Source organism: Tauraco erythrolophus, chromosome 18 (genome assembly GCF_009769465.1).
Source record: "Tauraco erythrolophus isolate bTauEry1 chromosome 18, bTauEry1.pri, whole genome shotgun sequence".
In the NCBI taxonomy this organism is placed as follows: Eukaryota; Metazoa; Chordata; class Aves; order Musophagiformes; family Musophagidae; genus Tauraco; species Tauraco erythrolophus.
This window is the reverse complement of record NC_141482.1, coordinates 10325975-10344760: the sequence shown is the minus strand read 5'-3', so window position 1 is coordinate 10344760 and position 18786 is coordinate 10325975. Positions and strand designations below refer to the sequence as shown.

The following is an 18786-nucleotide window of genomic DNA, read 5'->3' as shown; positions in this document are numbered from 1 at the left end:
GGGTGCACCATCTACCTATATGACTAGTTGAAGGGCCAGTCTTAAACATACTGATTTTAAAAGTTTGGCCTCATCAGTTGTGACCTTCTTTTCATGAAAGGGATTCTGTTTCAAGTTAGTGTGAAGCAAGATTCAAATTTGCCAGTAAAGATATTTCATTTTCCAGAATTACCTGGTGAGTAAGTATCCTACCACGTTCTGTAGTGTTTCTGATTAATCTTTATTTGCCATATAAGTGACATAAATTTCAACCTGAGTAGGTTTTAGACTGGGAGAACATTTTGAGAAAACTGTAAAACACATAACCCTCCCCCCATAATTTTACTTGCTGTTATTCTACAAATGTCCACCACTTAGGCAGGATGATTTTTATATTGAAGCAAATAAGCCCGAGTGTGATCTAAACCTATTGGTGTAAACTAAACTGACTTTAACAGCTCTCAATGTGTCTTCGGGGGGAAAAAACCAAGAGAGACCACATGGAAACTCTCCTCTTTCTTATCCCATTTCCTCGAAGAAGGTGTTAACCTCAGAGTCTAGCAGAGATTAAGCACTTTGCTAGCAATATTACAGATTGCATTTAACTCCTAAAGAGCTCCTCGGTTCCAAGCGGAATACTTAAAAAATATTTTTAAGTCTTTGCCTGCTGCATTTAATTCCGCTTCAGCGTCCGTACCTCTGGAGAAGCCACGCTTCGCCACACAGAACAGCTGAGCGCGTGTGACTGTGAAAGGAAATGCAAAGCACACGGATCCTGGCACTTTTTTGGGTCCCGTCCACAGCGGGTCGCCGCGTTCCGGGGCAGCGTCCCCCGATGCGGCAGCAGCTGCGCGTGCAGGGCGCGTTTCCCGAAGGGACCCGCTCGGCTGCAGCCGGAGGCCGCGGGCAGAGAGAGACGGTTCGGGCCGCTTCACCGCTCCGCGATCCACCAAAGGAAACGGCAGGACAACACTCACGAGGTGCATTGGTTTTATTTACATTTGCAAAGACGAGGCTGTAGGAGCAGCCCAGACCGATCCGGCCCGTAACGGCCCCTGCCGGGCGCGCGCTTTATGCCGGGGTGATACAGGGCTTTATGGAACCGTCCTCCGCCGCGTTTTGTTATTCAGGGAGATAACCATCGCCCATCTCCCTGAATCACAAAGCACAAAGGCCGCCGGGCCCCGACCCGCCGCCGCGGCGGGGCCGCTACAAGCGCCCGGGACTCCCGCGCTTCCCCCTCGCACCGCTGCGGCACAAAGGGAACAATCGCCGCGGCGCTCACGTCACCGCCCGGCAGGCCCCGGCCCAGCCGCCCCCAGGCGCTACCGGGCCAGACAGCAGAGCCGTGAGCCGCGCCGAGCCCCCGCTCCGCGCCCCCCGCCCGGCTCCGGGCCACGTTATTTAACGCCAGGGCCCGGCCGGGCCGGCCCAGCGCCTCGCGGGCCGCCCGCCCCGCCGAGGGGGCGGGGCCTGCGCCGGTCGGTGGGCGTGGCCTGCGTGGGCGGGGCGTGGCCGAACGCTGGGGGCTGCCCTAGCAACAGCTGCGGCGGGAGCGGTTTACAAACAGTGCCCCGAGCGCCGCCGCTGCCGCCGCCGAGTCCGGGCTCCGGCGGCACCGCGGGCGGCTGCCCCCGCTCCCCTCCTCCCTCTACCCCCACCTCAGGATGCCGGCCGGGGAGGCGGCTCAGGCACAGGTGAGGGAGGGCTGGGGGTCAACTTCCAGGGGGCTCTGGCCCCCCTTTTCCCTCCTTCTCCCCGGCACAGGGAGCACCTGAGGGAGGTGCAGCCCCTTCCCCTCGGGGCGGTCCCTGCCGTGAGGGGCTGGTTGTGTGACTGACCGCGGGGGGTAATGTCAGCTGCCTTTCTGGGACATTTCGAGGGCGTTTGGGGGGGGGGCGTGCACCCCCCCTCCCTCTGAGGAGGGGGCCCCGAGGAGGCACACCCCCCGCAGAGCAGGGCCGCCCATCCTCGTGCTGTCCCGGCGCCTGGGAGGCTGGCGAGGCGCACTGACCGCCCCTGGGGCGGGGGGGGAGGAGGAGGAGGAGGAGGAAGGGCAGGTGTGTGGGGGGACGCGGCTCCCGGGGGGGCGGGAGGAAGGGAGGGGGCCAGGTGTGGCAGCCGGCCCACCTCGGGCCGGCCCAGCCTCGCCCCCTCCCGCGGCGGAGCGGAGCGGCAGCAGCAGGTAACGAGCCCCTCCCGCCGCCCCCTCCCCGGGGGCCGGCCGGCCCGCAGCGCCCGCGGGCGGGCAGGGGAGCGAGAGGCAGCGGCGGGCGCGGAGAGAGAGAAACCCTTCCCTCGCTCCCTCCCACCCGTAAACTTCTCGCTGTCCCTGATTTCCTTCTCCTGCCCGGGATCGCCTCCCCCTCCCCTGCTCCCCCCCGCGCAAGTAGGTGTCTCAAACTTCCATTGTATACCTGGGTGTTTGCTTTTGAACACTCGGGGCGTTGAGCCCGGGGTTTGGGGGTGCGTTTCTGCCGGGCGGGGGAGCAGAGCGGGAAGAGACATTTCTTTGTGAGTCAAAGATGTTCCTGGAAGAAGGATTTGTAGTAAGTGGCTCATGGGGCGAGGGGGGGGGGGCCGTTAATGAAAAGTTTATTGATCCGTTTTGCCAGTTTTTGTTTCGTTTACCTTTGTCTTCTAAAGACTAAACCCTTCCTGGTAATTTCTTTGGCATCATGTTTCTCTCTCTTTTTTTTTTTTTTTTTTTTAAGAGGAATAGGAAGTTTAGAAAATAAATAAATAAGCCTCAACTGACTTCTTAAGCAACAAAAGACGTTGCCAAGCGAGGACAGTAAAATTCTAGAATATCTAGAATTGGATTTCATTCCTGTTCCGTGATACCCACTGGACTTTCTGTTTCTGGTTGTGGGGTTTTTTTTGTTTGTTTGTTTCCCACACAGAAAACCTGCAGCCAAAGTAAGGTCTGCATGTACTCTAATGAGCCATCCCATAAAATGTGCTGTGTGACTCCCAGTAAGTATTTGAATTGAAGTGTAATAGTTTTGAAGTGGTGGTGAACAAAAATCTTTATGTTGGGTTATTGATCTGCTCATGAAAGGCGTTTGAATTTGAAAAGGGTTTAGTTTAGGGGTTTTGTGTGTTTAAAGGTTTTTTAAGGCAACAACTTTTTTTTTTTTTCCTTCATTTCTGAAGTGACCTTGAGAGCTTTAAAACTACATCAGTTCCTACCAGTGGGTTTGAGGGAGACGCAGTAGCAGAAGGATCTAGTGAAAATCGAAAATAGAAATAGGAACTGAAGTAGATGCAGTGAAATGTTTTCTTATAGAAGTATGTGAAAAGGGAAGTTTTTTGTAAGAATGTGTGAAAAAGAAGAGAGGGAAATAACGCAGTTTCAGATGCAAGGAGAGAGAGGGAGCATATCATTCTTCACATTTTATTAGGCCCTGAAACGCAGGAGTGATATGATCTGGAAGACACAGAAATAAAACGCCTAACTACAAGTTGAATAGCAGGCATTGACTTGCTGACCAGTGCTTACATGCTTGTTGGTTGGTGGGGGCTGGTTTTGTGTCCGCAAAGGTATCAGAGCACAGTGCTGTGACAATGGCTTGCAAATGCTTTAACGCCATGTTTTATTGCTCTTAGGAGCTCTTATTAACTGTAGGTCTGGGAATACAACTAATACTTTAATTTGTGATGTCCACACTAAGGTTTAAGCGTTTCCTTGGATAATATAAAAGGACAGTTTCAAATAAGTAGGATAAACTGCATTCTTTGGCGGGGGGGGGGGGGGGGGGGGAGGGGGGGCGGAGAGGGAGGGGTGGAGGAGGGTTTTTTTTTCTTCCCCTTTACTAGTTCTGTAACTGAGTCAATATTTTAAGATCTGTACCAGGAACGTGGCTTTGTGATCACTATTCTTTCTGTAACATATTTTTTTAATGAGCAATAATAGTAATTCTGTGCAAAATATTGGGATTTTATATCCCACAGCTCGTTCTTGAAGCAGTATGAGTTTTCAGGTTTTGTCTTGTAAGTTTTCAGGATGATGAATATGAAAAACAAATAACTTTAGAAACATGGTTATTAGTGATTATTGATTGACTTGGCCTACAGCCAAGCAACTCTTCTGCATGCACCAGAGTTGCTGATTTAAATTCTATAGATTCTTTTTCATACGTTAGCCTTTTTGAATCGTTAAACAGTATATATAGCTATTTAAGAACAGTAGATCAGTTTTTAGTTAAGATTGTTCAATTATGTCTTCATCGCTTTGGAGTTGGTTGAATGACTTGACATGAGATTAAGCACAACAAAAGAAAAGGCAGGGGAACAACAGCTGCCTTCCAGTACCAGAGCACCAGTATTCTGAGCAGTTAAGCATTTTACCTTTTAGTATTACGTGGTGTCAGGTTTAAATGTTAATATTTATGTTGGTGTTTACAAGAACCTTAGGCGTTCTGATAAAACATCAGGCACTCGAATCTTGGATCTTCGTGTTTTGGGGTTGTTTGTCTCTTGCATTTTTAAAGAAAATTATCTGAAGATCTGATACTGAGGAGTGAATTGATCTCATTAACTTTTCAGACAAAAGTAGCAAACAGTCACCACTAGTTTGTACTTGTTTAGTTACTGTGTGGTAAGAACTTTAAGGTGTGTCCTTAATGGCAACTGACGATTCTTGCTGCGAAGCCTTGTTTATTTTAGGTAGATGTTTTATACAGAATTTCCAGTGGGACAAATGACTACACTGACTGCACTTTATTCTTTCTGAAGACTGGTTGTAAGCATAAGAGAATAATTTTGTCATTCTGCAATCACTATATATTTTAAAATTGAAGCCATTAAGTTTTGCTGTGTATTTTGAGGCTTTGCCTACTTCCTTTGTTTAAACATTCTTAAACAGTGCATATCACATATGAATTTAAAACATTCATATGACACTATTGGGGCCGAATTTAAACTTAAAATGAATACCTATGTCCTTGTTGATCAGAATAGAAAAAACATTTCTTTAAATAAGTGGATGTTTTCTGGTTTTGAATGTGGTAAGAAGGCTATATTTGTATCTTGTAAACAAAGTTTCATATTAAGTAGTCTTTAGAGAATGGCTTCCAGGCTTTGGATTAGAGGATTTTTTTTTTCCCCCTCTTCATTTTAAGTGAATAATGGTTTTTGGTTTTGCTTTGTTTTAGTAGGGGTGGGGACAGCAAGGTTTAGAGTAGGGGCTAGAAGGAAGAAGATAATAAACTTTAGCACCTTTTATCAGACTGTCTTACACAAAAGGTTACTTCATTTTGGTTTTCCTTTTTATTAGATCACACTCAAAAAATTCCTTTTTGAGCACTTCTAATCTTCAGAATGTATCTTTTTCTCCTTGCTACTGTTATTTTCATTTAGAACTATATTGATAGACTAATATCATATTTTATGTGAACAAAGCTCTTACTGTAATCAAGGGGAAATAATTTTAAAAGGGAGCTGTGTGTTTCACTTAGACTTTCAAAATAGCGATTACAATAAACTTTTAGTTAGAAAAATCTGAGAGTTTCTAATTAAGACGCTCTGGGGAAACGTTAAGTGAATTTTAACTTCCCTTTGTTCTTTGGGACTTTTTGTTGTCCCAGCTCTTTCCAACCTGGACCTTGATTCGGAATTCATTGTCCTAGTAAAAGGTTCCATACACTGTATATGTAAACGCGCACCCTCTTTCCCGTGTTGTGAAATGCTGTAACTACCTCTGGCATATGGAAAGAACAGCCCCCCCTTCCCCAAGGTAGAGCGGGCTGAGCTTTCTTTTCTTTGCGAGAAGCTGAAAGAAGAGTTTGACCTTTGAACTCACCCTCACACTTCCACACTGCTTTCAGGATGATTAAATAACCAAGGATATTTGCCTCTGTCTTATGCTTATTTATCTCACTTAAAATGTTCTGATACTTAACGGTTGAGGTATTGTCTTTAAATATAGCGAGACAGTGCATTTCGGTTGCGGCAGGGCTGCCATTTGCCAGCTCAGCCCTCTTATTTTTGAGACTCTTGATTTAGAACACTAGCGTTCCAATCAGATACTCTTTCCACATCTCATAACTACATTCATTTCAGACTGCTGTTTGCTTTTAATGGGTTTTGGGTGATTTCTGATGACCCTTGACCCCATTTTTTTAAGGTGACTTTAGTAACAAAAAAGTTTTTCTTTCTGGTGCATAACTACGATCAGGGGATTCTGCTGACTACTGTATGCATGCTTTTAGAGAGATGTGACTCATACCTCAAGAGATTTGCAGCTGAATACAAAAGTAAGGAAAAGGATATGACCAAGCTGTGTAAGATTCTCAATGTGTTGCATTTTAGGATTAAAAAAAACCCCAAAAACACTTTCCCAACCTAAACTTACTTAGGTTTTTGTGCACCTCCAAACAGAAAGCTACTCTCAAAAACTATTTGCTTTTATAAACCAACAGTTTTCAGTGAAATTCCAAAATAATCTTGTTTTGTTGCTGAGGAAAGCTTGTTTATGCCAAACCTGGGTGTATGTCAGTGGGGAAAAAAAAAATTAAAACTTCTACTGTTATAATCACGTGACTCTGGTCAGAGCATAGTTTATAGCTTATCATAAATCTAGTTCTTTTGATTCTTCCTCCTTAATTTTATTTTTTTTTTTAAGGGGAGCAGCAAGTTAAGTGGTATGATAAGAACAGACTTTAAATTTCAAAGTAAACCAATGTTCGTGCTGGGGAAAAAATGAGTTACAAATCAAAAATATAGGTGACATACTTGTTTGGAAATATGACTTCGAGTTCATTGCAGAAGATGGAATTGGTTATCAGACTGTCTTGAGAATTTCAAAAGAAAATACAAGAGGAAATGTGGTTAGAATATGCAGGAAAATCTATGTAGATCAGCGTGACTTAAAGATTCGTGCAGAAACCCATCCAAGTGTAAGTGAATAATTGACTGGATAGTGATTTTCTATGTGCTGAAGATTTTATGTAACTAAAAGTATCAAAGTCTGAGTTTGTTTGTGTGCAATGGGTACGCTTGCATTTTTCAGTGTAATAAAGTGAGTGCAGTTTACCTCTGACATAAACTACATAAGGGAAATTAAAAGCCCTTGTATTGTGCTTACGCTGTACCAAGATAGTGGAGAACTGATTGAGTGGAATCCTTGGGGTTATGTCAGCCTCCCTTTCTTTTGGTACACAGGTAGGAAGAAGCAAATTAGATGTAATCCAAAGTGTGTTGTAAGGAAAACGGATGTACAGGTGGTTCAGAGAAGCCACAATTTCTGTTTATCTTTAGTGTTTGTTTCTAATCTTTTTTTTTCCTTATGCAAGGAAAATTTGTGTATGAAACCGCTGCCTGTTTGAAAGGCCAGTTTCTTGCAGATGCTGACTTTCCTTTCTAGGACAGCGTGGCACTGTGAAGCTCAGTATGTTGCACTATATCATCACATACATCCCTTCAGTCCTCTGGTATGATATAAGGTAAAGCTAGGCAATTGAAAGGTTTAGCCTCCATCAGCCTCTGTTGGTCTCTGGAAGATCGCTCACCTGCATGCAAGAAAGGAGGCACCTATTTGAAGTGTCTCTTTCTAGCATTTTTCTATTTTAGTATCTTCAGATGCTAGTCCAGGGGATGACTTAAGTAGAAGTAAATGTCTTTCCCTCGAACTGTGTACCTTTCTCCATCTTTCAAGACTGATTTTTGCAAATACATAATTGTGGATATGTTTGAAAGTGACAGCTTCAAAGTCTCTGCTCTGCAGAGGGGAGGGATAAGAAGTTACTGCTTGTTGTTCCAAGGTACAGGAGCGTGAGCTATGTTGGTTAAGAGTTAGATTCAGAGTTGAAATCAGGTGAGAGCACTAGAGAAGATTAATGACCTTATTAACAAAGTGAACTCTTTGGAAGTGTCTACTCTCAAATTCAGGAATAGTAAAAGAATCTCTTTTCCTGTTATTTCACCTATGGTGCCCAAAGGGATGCAACTTGCTGCAGAGGAACTCCTGGCTCTTGAGTAATAAGGAATTAAGTCTAATTTGGTAAACTCTGAATTTACCACTTCTTTGTAGTTGTGGCTGCTGGAGAGACCTAACATCCTTCTGCCAAGAAGTAAAAATGTCAAATTTGCTTTTAAGACCTCTGAAAAATCTTCTTTCAAATGAAAACCAAGACTAAACATATAAGGCAGTCTATGTAAGGTGAGATTGACTCAACAATAAAAATGTATCACTCACTCCACCAGGAGTCTTTACCTTCTGTGGGGAGAACAATAAACTGTTTTGTAAGGTAAGGGGTCATTGCCAGTTTAAGTGCTTGTAACTTCTTGATTTAATGAAGTTGCATCATCTTATAGCAGGGGTGAAATGTGTGCCAGACTTATTGAAAATAGGATTTGCTCTTGTGTCTTTCAGCCTTTCTACCACAGGTATTGGACACTTCATATTGTCTAAAGTACACTTTGGTCTTGTGGCTCCTGAGAAATTCTCTCCTAATCAGAGAGAAAAAAGGGGAAAAAATCTGACTGTTAGAGCAGTGCTTCTGAACTTTAAAAGTCAATACTTATTTGTAGCACTTCCTCCTTTAATGCCAAGAACTAGTCTCTTTTATATTTGCTCTTGCTCAGTGGAGGAAAAACATGTGCAAAATGATGCAAGCTTATATGTTCTCTGCTTTAAAAGGAATAATTACATCTTTTGATAGAAGAGGCATTCAGTTCACTGAGGAGACACATTCAGCTCATCCATCCTCTGCCAAAACACTGTTAGACATATAGCCTTAAAGAAAAAGGGACTCCACAGGAAAAGGTTTTTTAGAGAAAGGATATCCTTTGTTTCTATTAGTATAGATGTCTGAAATGGGGGGAGGGAGTTTTCCTAATATTGTTCATTATTAACTACTAGTTATTTTCCACTGGTGATTAAAATCCTGTTTGCTAGACTTCAGGGAGAAATGACTTGCATGTGTGTCTGTCTTATCTCACTACAAAAGAGCTTTCAATACAAAATCTTTGTGTTTGTGGAGAAATGCCTGGATAATAACATTGCATTCTCTGTATATGTCTCTGTTTCTTCACTTCTGTTTTTATGGATTGTCGTAGTATCATTGCATTGGGAAGCTCTGGAGTGTTGTTAGAAGGGACTGTGACTGAGGAAAACAGAGTAGCCTCTCTTAGGATAAAAAGATAAGCCATGAAAACCCCTCTAAGAGTTTAACTTTAGGATAACTTTGAAAATTGCAAGCCTGAAGGATGAAGACTAACAAGGGGACTTAAGTTTACAGACTTAGGGAGTGGAAATTCCAATTTGGGGTCATCTTTTATGTTCTCTTTTCAACCTGAACATTTTCGTTTTGATCTTTCCTGCAACTGAAACAAACAACTCTCTTCCTCCCCTTCCTCCCCCTGAATCTCCATTTCCTTTAAAAGTACTCATGTTAGTTCTTTATCAGACTGAACTGTTAACAAACTTTATTTAAAAATATTTTTGTACTTGAACACTTGGTATAAAAACATGTGGATGAGAAACAATGTTAGGTGTACTCACATGCTCCTCCATTAGTGAAGAAATACACTGGAAAGTTGTGTTAAAATTATTTACTGTTAAAAGATAGAAGGGAGTAGCTCCTCCCTTCCCCAGAAAGCAGTAGAACGCACAGTATTGAAGAGTAAGTTATTGGCTTCATGAAGAAAAGCTGACTCTTCTGCTATTCTGCAAAACAATGTTTCATCTGTGCTGACTTTTATAGCTTTCCAGTGTTTTAACTTAAGTCATAGGCAGATGGGGGCAGTTGTACTCTTTCAGAAGAAATAAGGTCACAGTCTGTGCAGCAAATAGTGTTGTCTTCTCTAGATTTAGGGCCTGTCCTTCCCTCAAACTGGAGTAGCAAAGACGTTTCTGTCTAATACAGGAAAACACCTTATTGTGTGAGGTGTGATACGTGTGTGCTTCTTCTTAAATGGAGAAAGGAAGTTATTTGGTTGCCATAAAAACCCTAATACCTGTAGAGACAAACTTGAAATTTCATGCTGTGGATGTTTGGAAATTTGACTAATGTTTTGGAGCAACTGGTGAATTAGAACCTCACAATGACACTGTGCTCCGCTTTCTGACTCAACATAGGAGCCTATGAAGGCCACAGCACACCAGTATTGCTCGTACAATGGAGCCATTGTCACTGGTGGGCTCTGCAAACACTACACACACACAACCTTGGACACTACAGGTACTATCTGGAGAGTCTGCAGCTCTAGAATATTGCTAGGAACCACTTGAGGATGCTATTTCTGCTTAATATCCTGTGTGTGTGCTAGGTGTGGTGCAACTGGCTTAACTTTATGCAATGATACATACGTATGGGGGAAAAAAAAAAAAGATGCTCTAAATAAGCTAAGTTAAGTCTCTGCTTTTATTTGAGAATTTTAAGTTGCATTTATTTATGCATGAGCTACTCTGCCTATGATCAGTTTTATACCTGAATATAGATGTGCCCAGACAAAATAGATAATATCCATAAGGTAGTTTTTATTTGTGGTCTCAATGAGGAAAACGTGATGATAACTGGTTGATTTTATTTATGTTCATTAGATAGAACTGGAACAACTATTCTGAAAAAGCAAAACTTTTAGATCAAAGTAAAGAAAGGTGTTTGTTTAACTTGTGGTTTCAAATAAGCAATCAGCAGTATAAAATCTATTTCATGAGCAATGCCGAAGAGCAGCAACCTGCTTTGAGGTACAAACATACCAAGAGAAAAGAATGTTTCACGTAAAATTGTTGTAAAATTACTCTTAATATTCTGAAACTTCTTGAAACACAAGGAAAACTGTTGTGTTTTTTTGTTTTTTTAAGTGGAATTGAGAGTTATATGAAAGTTTCTCAAGTCAAATAGACACAGTAATTACTAATTAAGATAGTTAATATGTGGCAGCTGGTGCTCTGGTGGGTTTTTGAGTGCAGGTTTCTCATTCTTTGCTGGTATTGGATTATGTAGGACTTAAAAATTTGTGTAGCCTCACTAGGACAGTGAAAGAAACTCTGGGTATCTGTTAAACAGTGATAGCTTTGCTACTGGCCTTGAGTTTAAGGATCTGCTAACAGTTTGTTGAGGTAGTTATGTCTGAGTAGGTATCTTCTAGGATACAGAAAGGTAACTAAGTATCATGTAATTAGTCTAAACTCTTCTAGTTTTCTCACTTCTGTTTTTAAGAAAGTGTTGCAGCAACTAGGTTAACTTCTGTAATTGTTCCAGCTTGCTTTTTACAGTTTAACAATAGTTTTGCTAGCACAGAATTAGCAAGCTATAGTTGTTGTTCCTGATACTAGCTATGCAACCTTTATTCCCCATGCTCTGTAGTGTTTAAAATGGGAAATTCAATGGTTAGACTTTGCTATTCTCTGGAAGGTGTGTCTAGAATTTTTATTACACGTTCATGGAAATTTTGAAATGCAGGAAGTAGAAATGCAATAAAATTACTACTGATAGGTCATTTCCCAAAGAAATCTTTGAGACTGTAATATGTCGTCTTTGGTTGTGTAATTTAGTAAAAATAAATCAAGCTTCTCTACAGACACTTAATTAAAATTTTCTCTGTTTTAATAATCCATTTATATGCAGCAGCTTTTTGGTGTGGTTCTTAGATTGTGTGGCAAGTGCAATGAAAACAAGATGTTCTCATCTGTCCAGTTCAGTCTTTATTTGTATATATTTTGTGGTGTTTGTAAATATAATGGGTATTGCTGCAAACCTGTTGAAATATTTGACTAAAGGCCATATAGCCAAATAAGACTCAGTTGTGAACTAAAGTTTGCTAAATGCTCAGGCTCTGGGCTGTTGGAAGGATAAAGTACAATAGATGGCATCTTGCAGTTGAGAAGAGTTTGCCGCTTCTGGACAGACCACTCTAGGAAATGCCAAGGTGTGCTGAGCAAGGCAGGTTCCTCCTGACCTCCTCATTCACCCTGAGGCAGTTACAGCAACCACTGGGACGTGTGGGCCCTGGGCTCTGGTGTAGGATGCACATTGACATTTTCAAACGATAGGGAAGTCAGAAGTCAAGATTTCTTGACTCACTTTATTACGAAAAGAGATAGTAATTATTTTCAACCTTGAGTTAATCTGTAGCAAATTTATCTCTTTTCAGCTGTTGGAGGGAAGGATTTCCTGTTTTGTTCTGTTCCTTTACTCAAAGTCACTGATACTGGTGTGCAGTGTCTGTTCTTTTGTCTTCTGAAAGTGAAAGACAACAGAAGAAACCCCAGGTACTGTATTTTTTTGTTGAGCTAATATACAGACCTTCAGCCACAAATACTTACAGTGCTCATCAAAACTGCAGGTTGTCCACTTTCCCAAGGAAGCAGTAGTTACAGAATTAAGGCAACTCTTGATAGTTTTGCTGCGGCCTACAGGGTTTTGAATAACAGGAATGTAATTAATCAGCGTTTTTTGTCCTCAAATCCAAGGCATAATATTATCTTCACTAGGAAGAAAGTTTTTTTTAATAATGGATAAAATCCTAGTGTAGATATTTGGTTTGTAGTTTTAGCATGTGTTAGCTTGTCTAAACAGTGAGAGCATAAAATCCTGCCTACTTGTAAACGCTGGATATCTAATCAGAGTGAAGTGTGCGTGATCACCAGATGCAAAAATAAGACCAGGGCTTTGTAGCTCACCACCTGACTCTTGTAGTATTATCTTTTTCTTCCCAGTTTAAACATAATTCCGGCTAGTTGTATCTGCAGTTTTCTTCGGAAACTGTACCTGCGATTTCCTATCTCCTGTATGTGATGGAGTATCCAAGAACAATAGCTGTCTGAACTGCAAATAGGCATTTCAGATTCCTAAAACAGGAATATCTTGCTCTGCTTTGCAATGCTGCCTAGAGGATAAGCTGTGGCCAATTCTTCAAAAGTGTTCAGAGCCTCCTATTAAAAACAGTGAAAGCTCGAAAAGCATTCAGCAGCTAATATGGCTTGGTGAAAGTGTGTAAAGTGCTTTGAAGAGCCATGGAAGAAGTCTCCAAAGGGCTAGTTCAAGCCTATTGATACCCAATAAAATTTGGATCCAAACTCCTCTCGTGATCCCTATGTTAAAGTTATATGCTCTGCATTTATATGTGCGGTTGTGAGGACAGTTTTTAGACAGCTGAGCAGTGTCTGCTTTGATACATTTAAATGAGATGAGATTAAAACAGGCCTATTTTCAAAGGGTTTACCAGAAAAAATGTTACTGACTGAGGTAGATTTTTCACGCCTCAGTGACCAACCTAGGGCCTTTCCTAGATTTGATCTATGCCTGTCCTTTAAATTCTAATAAATCTGGAAGCGTATGGTGTTTACAAAATATTTGTATTATCCTAGGCTAGGTTTGAGTAGAACTGTGTGTGGTAGTCCCTGTTACGAGGGTGTCTCTTCTACCCTTGTCTCATCCCAGAATGCTGTGGAAGGTGGGTGACTGTGGGTTTCTGGGTTTCATCTGTTTTCTCCCTACAGTGACTTAATTCTTGTTGCTCTGTTGTGTGTGTGTTGTAATGCCACAAAGTGGGGAGCGTAATAAAGCATAATCGGCTTTTTCTGTATTTGTAGACACTAGCAAGGAAATAATTGATGATGAATCTCAGCAATTCAGGACGTGGGACTTCAGGCACTCTGGCATTTGGCTCTGACTTCATACCCCAGAAATGCCTCTGGCCTTTTTGTAGGATGCTTCTTATACCTGTTACTGCAGACTGCTTACCTGTGCCTCTGAACATAAATGCATTAAACTCATAAGTTTGTTCAATTTTTTATCTTGCATAGATATTAATTATTGGTATTCAGGAGTCTTTCAAAGTTGCTGTTCGTTTTTGGTTTGCAAATAAATTATATTCAGGCAGATAGTCACCATTTATGTACATGAGCTTTGCCACAGCATGTTATCCTGTTGTGTAAAAAATACCTCTTAAAACTACAGTAGAAATAGAACAAAATGGCAAGTTGAAACATGAAGTAAAACATGCTAACCAGCACCCTTTGATATGTTTTTCCTTATGTTTTACAAAAGGGAAAGCTTTTTGAATGCTTCAGCTTCAAACTTTTGTTATAGCTTCTTCACCTGCCTGTTAGGGGGTGAGTGAGAGCCAGAAAGTCAAAACTGAGAGGGGAAGGTGGAAAGACAAAAGCAAAGGCAGCAACAGAAGCAGCTGAGAGGTGTCGCACCATAGACTGAACCTGCCTGTTACAAAAGATTTTTGAATCATTATGCAGAGAGGAAGTGTTAATCACGGCAGTGATAAAACTGAAAATGGGGATAAAGGATGTAGTTAGAAAAGAGTGGTTTTGACTGCACAAAATCCACGCTTTCTTGCTATCAACCTGTCAGCCAGTGGCTTGTCACCTTTTACGCTCTCCACCCTACCTCCCAAGATCCTTCCATTCATGTTTAACTTAGCATATGATGAGTCTTTGGCCCAGTGCTGAAATAACTTGGGTTTAAAAAAAGGTAGAAGCTTTTTGGTGTCAGATTTGATCATTGTCTAGATCTAAATGATCAAATTTAGATTAGAGGGCTGGACGATGAGGCTCTGGAGGTACAGGAAAAAAATGGAAGACGAGCAACTGGCAACAAAAATTTTATTCTGTATTGGCATTCTGGTGGTTTTATTTATCCATCTTTATTAGGCTCCAGGATCTTGTTGTCTGCATGATGGTGGAAAAGGAGCTGCTATCTTTTCAAATTAAAACCAAAGAGTGTTCTCAGGGCAAGGCTGTGGTGCAGTGAGTGAATAAAGTGTTTGAGATGTTGGATCTGTTACTTCTAGCAATGTGTTGTCATGTTTCCTTTCCTAGGTGGTTATCTTGCCTGGGCTTGACTGTTCTGTGGTAGGTAAAGGTAGCCAGTATAGTTGAAGGCATCATAGCAAACCTCAGGTCTATAGATATAGTTGCATTTTCACTTCAGTTGGTTTAAGGTCCTGTCTCATTGACCTCCTATGGCTGTTGGACATACTGGTTCTGCCAGCTGGTGGCCTTGCAGGGGCATTATCTGCAAATGTGTTTGGGCCACTGAACTGTATAAACGGTTCAAGTTCTGGTGGCTGATTTCTACTGAAACGATTTAAGATTTAATGGCTTAAGACCACTTTTGTCTGTGTGACTAGCACTGTTGACGAGAGAAGGCAGAATAAAGTAACCTCAGCCGCATAGACAGCCTCATCCTTACCTGCTGCAACTACTTGTCAGGGAAATCTCTGTAGCTGGAACTATTACCGAGTTGTGTTTGAATTGTAACTCTTTCTTTGGCCAAAATGAAATAAAGCGTTTCCATTTTTTCAAACAAAAGCGAGACAGAAGTGGAAGTTGAAATGAATTTTAACTCTACTTTGCCCATGCCATCTTCTGCTGTAAGAGCAGTAGAGCATATTGTGTTTTGAGGCGTATTAATTCAAGTAATGTGAATCCCTGACCGAGTGTCTTTTATGAAATAATTTGCAAACGTTTGAATGTGTTCTTTTAATTAGATATTTATGTGTTTGGGAATGTGCCTCATCTCAGAATTATTCCTCTTCAATTTGTATGGTCTTGTATTAGTTTGGTAGGCCTTTCCTTTATCCAAAAATTTGATCAAGCAGAGTCCTGAACTCCACAGTGCCATAATTTGACAGTCTGAAGAGTGGTGGCCATTAATTGCTGCTAGCAGACATTATATCTCTTCTAGATGTAGAGATTTAAATTGGAGTTATGATTCACTATATTGTAATCCTTTTTAATCTTGTGGAATCTTAAACCCTCTCTTTTGAGTATAATCAATAAAACACATTTTTTTGTTGCATGCAACTTGAAATTAGAAACATTTTCTCTTTAAGTGTAATAGTTGGCCCCTTGGATGATTTAAATACTAGACTTCTATTCAAGAAACAGTATCATTAGTTTATTTAAAACTTTGAGACGATCTGATTGCACCAGCCTAAAATTGTCGGAGAGATTGTAAGTCTGTGGATGATAGTAAAAGCTTTGAGTACTTAATACAAAGATTTGTGCTGACACTTACTGTTTACCAGAACTCTGAAAGCTAATTCCAAGTTGTCTAGTCTTGAGGAAAAAAAAAAATCTTTTGCTCAATAGCCTTTAGAGGACAAACACAAGTTTTACTATGCCTCTAAACACTGGTTTCACAGGTTCAGGAAAGGTTACTTTGACTCGCTGCATTTACTTGTTATGAATTCAGTAATTTATATATTGAAATATGGTTTCAGCAGCTTTATGTAACGGGATAAGAGTAGGTTTAGAACAGACAGTAGGCAAAGTATTGCTTTTATATAACTATCTTAATACAGAAGCCCAGCTAATGAAATACAGGGATGTTCAAGACCATACTGTTTCAGCTGCGGTTGGTAGAAAAGTGACCAGAGTGTCTTCTAGCTGTCCCTCATTGACTGTTTATTGAAAGTATGCCTTCTGTGTTCAAGAGCATTCAATAGTTCTCTAGCCCTATAATGTTTTCATTAATTGGGAGACAATACCATCTTTTTTTTTTTTTGAAAAGTCTGACTATTTTTTCTCTTTTCCAGGTGCTGGAGTTCTTTGTGGCACTGAACTTGTCCTTGAGTGTATTTTGCCCAATGCAACTATTTGAAATGTTTGTACAAAAACCCTAAGTGCAACCGACTGTTTCTACAGACTTGAAAAATCAGAAGAAATAGTTTGAAGAAACCTCATTCTGTCACTGAGATAACCAATGGATACACTTTCAGTGATGTGTGAACAGATATGAATGAAAAAGAAATAATATTTTGCTTGTGGAAAAAATCTTTTTCCTGGCAGAGGTCTTTTAGCTTAGCAGACTTGTAAGCACATGTTGGAGAACTTTACAAGTGTCCTTATTGTGATGAGTGAGCCATCCCCAAAGAACTGAAACCTTACATTAAAACACGCAACAGGCAAGAGAACGTAGGAAACATGCCAACTCAGCCTCTCTTGGCATACATGGATGGACCGGATGGAATAGCCAGTACCGTTGGTGCACAGATGGAGAATAATGATGCCTCGATGACAATAAAAGGAACAAACACAATTTCTTACAAAAGCTTGCAAGAAAAGTTTCTCATGCAAGCTGAGGGATGCATACCTCTGGACTGCATGTTTTGTGACGAGACTTTTAAACATCCTGAAGAACTTGGTAAGCATGTTTTAACTCAGCATAGGCCCACTCTTTGTGAACCAGCTGTCCTGCGTGTTGAAGCAGAGTATCTTAGTCCTCTAGATAAATGTCAAGTAAGAACAAATTTGCCTTCAGGAAACAATGAAAAGGACAGTGAAGAACTTAGTTGTGAAGTTTGTGGACAAACATTTGGTGAGGCTTTTGATGTTGAGGGACACATGAAAAAACATAAAGATTCCTTCACCTATTGGTGTAATGTGTGTGGAAGAAGATTTAAAGAGCCGTGGTTCCTCAAAAATCACATGAGAACACATACTGGAAAGCCTGGTTCTAAAAACAAGCACCAGCAATCTTCTGAAAGCCCTGTAACAATAAATGAGGTGGTGCAGGAGCATGTAACTGAAAATGTAACGTCACCTTACAAAATTTGTATGGTTTGTGGTTTCCTATTTCACAATAAAGAGACTCTAATTGAGCACAGTAAAGTGCACACCAAAGAATCAGTACCCCATAATGAAAGCCCCCAAGTGACTGGTGAACCTAATGCAGAAGAAGCATCTCAGAAAGAGGCGTTTCTTCGACTCTTGAACTTAAGACCCAGCTCGGCTCCAGAAAATGACAAGTCACAAAAACCTGCGAAATGGATAGCTGAACTAGATCCTTTCAACACGTATCAAGCGTGGCAGCTGGCTACCAAAGGTAAAGTTGCAGTTGGCGGTGGCCAAGTTAAAGAACCAGGGCAAGAAATAACTACAGACAATGATGATTCGTGTTCTGAAAGAGAAGAATTCGGTGAAATCTGGAATGCAAATAAAGGCAGCCAGGCTGAAACTACAGGGAAGTCAAAAGTAAATAAAACCAGCAGTTACACGAGGAATGGTAACTTATCCCAAAACAAATTGAAACATCCCGATGGTGAAGTGCCTTCTATGGAGATGGATTCTAAATTGTCCCAGAACAAAGAGAAACCAACGCACTGTTCAGAGTGTGGTAAAGCCTTCAGAACTTACCACCAGCTAGTCCTTCATTCCAGAGTACACAAAAGAGACAGACGGACTGATGGAGAGACTTCAGCTGCTTCGAGGATGTGCTGTGGTGATATAGTTGCGAGTCTGGATGAAAATGGAGCAGGAGAACGGATAGAAGGAGGCTCTGAAGATGGATCAGAAGATGGGCTTCCGGAAACACTTAATTTAGGTGAGTAGCATTTTGAGCACATTGTTTGAAATAGCTGTTACTGTAGTGTACTGTAGGAACTCGTTAGAGCCAAAGAATGCACCTTGGCTTTCTCAGTTATTTTCAAAACTGGGCTGGAGATATGAAACGTTATGGTGGGAGAAGGGGGGAAAACGAAAAGTGAGAGGGAAAGAAAGGCTCTGACACCACCGTTTTGAGGTCTTTGAAGTTGTGTTGGACCTTCTTGCAGTTATAATTAGGGCTACTGAAATCATTGAATTGCTTTTAGTAACTAGCAGTCAAGGGAAAAGTCGCTGGTTCCTTACCGCTTCCTCTCTACCACGTCCCTCCTTCAATAGCAAGATTCTTGGTGTTACTGGATGCATTTGAGTGTTGCATATCCCTTCTTGTCTAGCACATGTTTTTACAAAGAGTATTTCTGAAGAAATCATTGCAGTTTCACCTTTTTTTTTGCATCTTATAAGAAAGGGCAGAAAGTGTCCAGTGTTCAATACCAGGAGTTTTTAAGATCCAG

General features: G+C 41.3%; 1 protein-coding gene across 1 annotated transcript in view; it reads left to right on the top strand.

Annotated features, from left to right (window-relative positions):
- Positions 1 to 1597: 1597 nt before the first annotated feature.
- Positions 1598 to 18786, top strand: part of ZNF217 (zinc finger protein 217) — a 28835-nt gene continuing 11646 nt past the window's right edge. Inside the window, exons 1-2 of the mRNA XM_086622962.1 lie at positions 1598 to 1676; positions 16486 to 18272. Of these exons, the coding sequence (XP_086479088.1) occupies positions 16874 to 18272 (1399 nt within the window). The 5' untranslated portion in view covers positions 1598 to 1676; positions 16486 to 16873. The remainder of the gene's footprint in view (positions 1677 to 16485; positions 18273 to 18786) is intronic.